The following is a 7,500-nucleotide window of genomic DNA, read 5'->3' on the forward strand; positions in this document are numbered from 1 at the left end:
TTTTTTTTTTGTAATGAAATCCTAAAGAAATAAGAAACAATATTCATGTATGAAATAGCAGTGATTACAAGAATGCCTGCATTATTTTCAGGAAACAATGGCAAGTTCAGAATTAAAAGGCAAGGAAAACAGTACGAAGACAAATGACAGATGTGAATCCTACGTTCCTTCTGTACAACTTGCAGAGGGGCTTGATGTAAGGTATGAATTTTGGTTTCATACTGATTAATTTTGTAATAATACAGATTGTTTTGTACTGATATGAATATGTGTTGATGTCTGATATTTTTTATTGATGCAGTTACTGTGTATAAGTATATTACTGTACATTGATTATATTGAGATACATGTGCATTAGTTCATTTTTTTATGGTGATTATCATTATTATTATTATTATTATTATTATAGTATTTTGTCTACAATTGATATTTTCTATCTATTTTTATTTTATAAGTATTATGGTAGTTATTCAAAATTTTATTTGTCTTATCAGCCCAGGAGAAATTTTTTCATGCTCACTGCTATTCATATATTTTGTATTGTGAATCTTGATGTAAGGAAAAAATATTTCCAACAAGTTTTTCATATGGAATATGAAATATTGAAATGAATATGAATTAAAGATTTATTATGTTTCCAGAGAAGTTTGCTCAGAAACTGGAGCATCTTTTGAAATCTCGGAAGAACAGCTCAGGGACAAGGAAAATATTGACTGGCGAGAGAACTTTTTCGATGACGAGGAACTTGTTAAGAGCCTTCGACTTGGAGCTGGAAATGGAATTTTCGAGGATGAAGAATCAGGTGAAGAATAAAGACTGTGCCTTCATGAGTTTTTTATAATTAAAAAAAAAACATTTCAGTTTATTTACTTACTAGTTTCATATTTCATGGGCAAATGTCAAATGAAAAGAGTAAGATGTGGGTAATGCCATAATTTCATATTTTTGCTTCTTTCTAAACTACAAGTATTTTTTCTCTTGTAATCTGTTATCTCTTTTGGAGCATAGCCAATATTTTGTATTTCAGTCTCTTATATCAGATATAGATAAAGGTGTAAATGTAAATAAGGACAGGATTATAGGAGATATGAACATAGATATAAAACAGGTTGCATATTGGTACTGGTATAGATATATGTAAAAAAGATATCAAATAGCAAATATGGATGTAGATAGATATATATGGATCATTATTCTGTATAACAACTTTAATTTTTGTGGAAAGTAATTCATTGATTGACCATAAAAAAAGAAAATACAGTAAATAAGTTCTTATGTATATATCTGTTTTGTGCTTCATCTTTTCAGAATTTGAATATTTAGGTATCAAATAATAAAATCTAGAATTGGTCCATAGAAGTTTATTAGATTTTTAATGAAATAACGTAATTGTACATAGAGGGATTTCTATTTACAGAAAATCAACCATTTAGGTTATAGTGCATTGAAAGTTAGAGCAAATGGATAGTTCCTTTCCTCTTCTTTCCTTTCAAATATCTTTTCCTTCTGAATTTTGTGCACATTTCTGGCTTTTTTTGTCTTTTTCCCTTTTTTCCCTGACTGTCTTCCTATTTTTATTAATCTTTTTCTTTGTATTTACATTATTTTTTCATTCTGTTTTCTTTCTCTCTCTTTTTTTTCTTCCTTCTACCTTTTAGTCTTTTTTCTCGTGCATAGAGCCCTGTACCTGAGTATCTCCTTCAGATAGATATAGAGCAATGAATAGGGACAGCAGCTTAGACTAAGCATGTGCTGAGGCATATTTAAATATTTTTACAAATAGAATTTACTTTCTTTTTTCTTTTTTCTTTTTAATGCCAGTAGATATCTCTTGCCATGTGCTTTAGATAGTGTTAGGGTGTATTGAGACAGCATGTGATGATAAATGCATTCAGACAATATAAAACAGAGTAGAGTTCAAGAGTATATTCATTGTGAATGTAGCAATAGTGTATTTGGTGTATTTATATAAATGAAGCAGACCAATATATTCATTTCAAGTAACCTACTAAACAATGCCATAGTAAAGCAGTCAGATTTTTAAGATATTCAGAAAAAACTTGTAATGGATCAACTTAGGACATCTGCTATTTTAGCTAATATGATAATTAAAAGTCTACATTACCCCAGCTTCAGAAGAGGATGGAGAGCCGTTCCGAAAAATGGCTCGGAGAATGGAAGACATGACTGGCGATGGTGGAGTGTTGAAGATGGTAAGGAGGTTTAATTAGCATTGGGAAATGACCATTTAACTTTTGTTATTTACTTTTCTTCCACAGTAACATAAGTGAGATCACATGTTAATACAGTCGGTACTACAACTTTCCCGTTAATTTCAATCATTCACTCATCTTTCTCCCTTACTTCTCTCCCTCATAACCAGATTGTGCAGCCAGGTATCGGCGGAGACATCCCAGACAATGCGACCATCGTATTCCACTATAGTGCATTCCTTGAATACCTTGATGAACCCTTTGACTCCTCATACTTGCGAAAGAAGCCTGAGAAGAACAAGGTTGACAGTGGAAACATAATTCCAGGACTAAATGTGGCTATTAAGACAATGAGGAAGCGCGAAACAGCTCGGTTTCTCATCAGGCCAGAATATGCATATGGAAAGGTAGGCAGAGAGAGATGTCTTTGAGGTATTGGGATTTTGGCATTTAACCTATGGATCTAGATGTGTCACTGCTATCACATGGTCCAAAATTTGGGAATTAGGCATACTCTGCTGGGTGTGTGGCTTGTAGGTAGAGTGCTCAAGAACACTCATGTGCGGTGAAAAGACTGGATGCCTCCCCTTTACAATGTTATTTTCTCTTTTTCAACTTAAGTGTTTTTAGCTTTTATTTTTTTGCCATATTCCAGTATCTATATTTGTATTTAATTTCCTTTATCAAGATGGTAATAGACTGTCATCATTGCAGATTTTTTTAGTTTTTTGGTTGTATTCAAGTTTCTGTAATATAACCTGGAAGTGTCAGGGCCTTGAAGACACATAGCTTTGTCTGTAGAATCTTCAGTATCTCTTATTGATTTATTCTAATTGATTATTTTTTTATTTTATATATTTTTGAGTAATTGGCCTATGATTATGCCCACAGCAGTGAAGGCAATTCTGGTAATTATTAGCGTGTGCAGATATATATGTAACTTTGCAGGATATTAGGTACAAACAATGAACAATTCTAGTTTTACTATAAATAGCAGATATTTTGTTTTTTCCCCATGTGTATAGGTGAAGCTTCCTTTTGTTTTCAAGGAATTGCCACTATATATGGAGAAAGGTGACTAATTTAGTCTTCATCCCCAAGAAAGAGTAGACAACGGTGACTAATTTAGTCTTCATCCCCAAGAAAGGGTAGACAACGGTGACTGGTTTAGTCTTCATCCTCGAAAAAGGGTGAAATCTGAAAGGATAAGTAGATGAGAAGAAGAGGAAAGGATGACTTTTGAAATCTCATGAAACTGAAGACAGCACTGGGACTTTAAACCTTTAAAGAGGTTAGAAATCAAGTTGTCTCACCATGACAAAATATGGTTATGGCCATGCACTGGTGTTCCTTTTCTGGACACTGAATGCTATTTTCTGCAATTTTACTTTGTGTATCAGTGGCTTTGGTTCCTGCATGATTTAACTGCATGTACCTCAGCAGACATCCCAGTACATAATCCATAATTTGAGTTAAGATGTCAGTTGTTAAGTTCTGGTTACCAATGCTGGTCCTGTTGGCCGGTTTTGAGATGTTTATTTTCTCTGTCTGTTCGATGGCATGATAACAATGCTCTTCAATATCTATCAGGATCAATAAGCACTTTCAATGGCATCAAGCATGCAAAAATACCTTTCATGATATGAAAAGTTTAGATGCAAAGATTGTTTTCATCATCTGCCATGAATTCAAGTACAAATGCTGATACAGCTGTTGTACCCTTTTTAATCCAATGTCGAGGGGAAAATGATGCATTCCCTTTGGCAATGCTTAGTTAAATATTTCTGTACATAGAGGGCTCTGCCAATGCTTAGCCACAAAGGAATCAATTAGTAGATTATGCAACCTCATTTGAAAAAGTAGGAAAACACTTTTTTTTTAATAATGCTATCAGTATTGACACTGTTATTTTTGTTATAAACATTATAATTACTTTATTGTTACTGACATTACTTACAGCAGTAGTAAATATTAGAAAATATCAAAAATCAAGGAAAAAGGTAAACAGGTGAGACAGGTAGTTCGTGTAATTGATTCTTAGTACTTGTGGAGCAATCTATATATAAAAGCAATTACTAAATTCCACACACACAATGGGCAATGGCATGTACATACATGTACACCATGCCCGGCGGCTTGGGATTAACATGAGAAAAAGAAAGAAAAATACTGTACTGGAGATGGTAAATGATAATATCTAAAACAGACCTTGGAGAACCAGTTGCTTTTCTTAGGTAGTTATTGGTGTCTTGGTCTTTTGATTTTTCATGAACTGTTGGATTTCCATTCAAAATTACCATTATTTTGTTGTTTTTCCACATTTCTTGCATTTCCAATTTAATGCTGTTGTTCTCATTATTCTCTAATGTTGGCTTTATATGAGATATGTATCAGACTTTCCAAACTTCAGCAAATACAGATGTGTATGAGAGTCAGTGGCACTAAGGATGATTATGACATTATGCTATGGATTGATTTTCCCAATTATTAAGTGCTAATAAAATACTTTTGATATTTTTCATGTCTGTACTGTGTCTTTACATTACTAGTAAGTAGATTCATACATAACAAGCAGAGTGTATAAGTGTTTCATTTTGATTTCTCATAAATAGAACTGTTCTCACATAATTTTGTATTTTTTTTTCTATTTTAGTGACATTTATGTATAGACTAATAGACCTTATAATAAAGTGATTATTATTTCATTCAGAAGTATGTATACAGAATAAGACTCTTCTAACTGTTTATTTTCTTTTGAAATATATGTACAGTATACTGCTGTAAGATACTATGGTCTCATTTCGATAATTTAGTGTACATGGTAGGTTTATATGTCTAGTATTTATATATAATTTACAATAACTTTTTTTATTACAGTTAGGATGCCCACCTAGGATACCAGGTAATGAGACACTATTGTATGAAGTGTACATCGTTAATGTCATTGATGATGCTGCAGCTGATGCTTACGATGAACTTGATGAAAAGATGCAGACTAACACAACTTTTGAGCAAAGGCTAGAAGCAGCCCGAGGATTCCATCGTAAGGTTCGAAGTTTCAGGATTGTTTCCTTTTTACTCCAATTTGTACAAGCATAAAGGTAGTTTAGCTGCAACTTAATTGGCAGAGATGTTGGTGATTATATAGATGTGTCAAATATGATTTGTAGTTTTTATAATTATCTATTTTTAAAATCTTTTATTTAGATATGTATGTTTTTTTTGTTGTTTTTCAACTAGAGAAACATTCCTATGGTATTGTTGTAAGTAAATTCAGGTTATTGTAAATTTCAGTTTAGAAACTATTAACAAATAGCTATTTCTATAGATAGGTTGATGAATAAAGATGGATTCATCGAGATAAGCAAAGACATAAATGAATATAAGTTTATAAGTATTTTTCTCTGTACATCAAAGGGCAACAACCACTATAAAGAAGGGTATTTGAAAGGAGCTAGGGACTGCTACCTCCGAGCTGCCTGGATCATGGAAGATGCAAGACTTAAGAACGAGGCAGAGGAAAAACAGAGAACTTCCTTGTTGATGAAGATGCGCAGTAATTTGGCACAGGTAAGGCTGTGAGTGTTTCAGTGTATTCTTATTATGTACAAAAACTTTCATGGATTTCTATAATTATGTTAGCAAATGTAAAGTGACATGAATCACATTACTTATCCTATCCTTTAAGCCTCTCATTTTCCACCAAATTTGTCAAAGTGTATTTTTCTTATATTGATCTTTTTCAGCCATTAGGATATACTTTACTATTCCATTAAACCTTTCACTTTACTAAATTTAGTGCTCCTTATGTAGAAAATAGAGGAATAAACCTGGCTCTTCTATTTCTCAAGGTTTATCTGGACATGAAGGAACCAGCAAGAGCCTGTACGCAATGTAAATTAGGGTTTGAAGTTGCGGTTGCCGGTCTATGCTCAGAGGATGTTATGGCTAAGCTGTACTTCAGGTGACTTGGTTATTTTTGTTTATTTAATTTTTTTCTTTTCTTTTCGTGAAATTAGTTAAGAAAGGGATGATGATGTTAAACTAGGCGGGTCACTAAGACAGATAGAAAAAGGCAGTTGAAGTGTGCTTGTTGTGTACTTGATTTTTTTCTTTTAGGGGAAAAAAAACCTGTAGAAATGTCATTAAAAAGATATGAATATTGAAAAAAGAAAACTTCAATTCAAAAGCAAGTCATGGCTAGTATTTCTGTTTGTTTATTTTTATATCAAATAAACAAAACTCATTGGAAGTATACCTGTAGACTAATTTATATGACTGTGTATTAAAAAACAATGGAAAGGTGATGATTCACAGATTTTCCTTTTTTCTAAGGTCTGGCAAAGCCAAGGTGATGCTGAGCAACTTTAAGGGCGCACATAAGGACCTGTTGGCTGCTCAACGCATCAAGCCAAACAACCCCAGCATTTCAGCTGAGCTAGAGGAACTGTACCTTAAGCAGGAGAAGTGTGAAGCACAGGAGAAGTTTATGTGCCAGCGTATGTTTGCCCCACAAAGCTGCAGCAGTGATAAGGATAGTGATGGAAGGAGAAAGACCGATCAGGAAGAGGAAAAAGATGGAGAGACTAAAGGAAAGGAGGTACAGAAGAAGGAAAAAGACCTTAATCAAAATATAGCTTACAAAGTGCGTCCCGAGTTTGAAGCACTCGTGGAGGAGAATATTCACAACTTTGTCAACAACCACAAAATACATGAGCTTCCCTTTCCCAGCAGTCTATCACAGGAGGAAGTTGTGTGTGTGGCTACAATTGCCAAAGCTTCTGGTTTGTCTGTCATGTATTCACAAAATGGTACTGATTGCAGTCTTAAGATAGTAAAGAAGTTGTGATTTTTTAAAGGAATAGAGGGATACATCTCTGTTGCAGATTATATAAATATCAGGGATATATTTGGAATTAAGAAACTATTATGGGAAAATTATTGCTGGTGATTATCAAAGGATTGTTTTTTTTTAGGAGAGTTAGTAAGGATTGATAGTTTTTGTTTCTAAACTCACTCTCCAAATGCTTTTATACCTGAAAAGTCCTGTAGCTTTATCAATCATACATTATTTCTGTTATGGTCTATGGACTTTTTCTATATAGCTTTTACAGAAACTAAAAAGTGTAAGTTTTATTTTGTTAACAGAAGATATGGAAAATCCATGTTTATGTACATTTCTTCAAATGTAAACTGATGTTGTGCTTTATTTTCCTTATTTAGGGCAGCAGTGAAACTTCACATGATTTTCTTCTTCAGTGCCCATAAACATATGTATAAGATGTAC

The 7,500-nt window shown here is 33.2% G+C and overlaps 1 protein-coding gene across 1 annotated transcript in view; it reads left to right on the top strand.

The window, feature by feature from the left end:
- Nucleotides 1-7,500, top strand: part of shu (shutdown) — a 9,611-nt gene that overhangs the window by 1,079 nt on the left and 1,032 nt on the right. Inside the window, exons 3-10 of the mRNA XM_027351851.2 lie at nt 92-201; nt 642-802; nt 2,131-2,213; nt 2,384-2,620; nt 5,091-5,261; nt 5,631-5,783; nt 6,065-6,177; nt 6,549-7,500. The exon at nt 6,549-7,500 is cut by the window's right edge and continues 1,032 nt beyond it. Coding sequence (XP_027207652.2) covers nt 98-201; nt 642-802; nt 2,131-2,213; nt 2,384-2,620; nt 5,091-5,261; nt 5,631-5,783; nt 6,065-6,177; nt 6,549-7,062 — 1,536 coding nt within the window. The 5' untranslated portion in view covers nt 92-97 and the 3' untranslated portion in view covers nt 7,063-7,500. The remainder of the gene's footprint in view (nt 1-91; nt 202-641; nt 803-2,130; nt 2,214-2,383; nt 2,621-5,090; nt 5,262-5,630; nt 5,784-6,064; nt 6,178-6,548) is intronic.

This window comes from Penaeus vannamei, chromosome 10 (genome assembly GCF_042767895.1).
Source record: "Penaeus vannamei isolate JL-2024 chromosome 10, ASM4276789v1, whole genome shotgun sequence".
NCBI classification, from domain to species: Eukaryota; Metazoa; Arthropoda; class Malacostraca; order Decapoda; family Penaeidae; genus Penaeus; species Penaeus vannamei.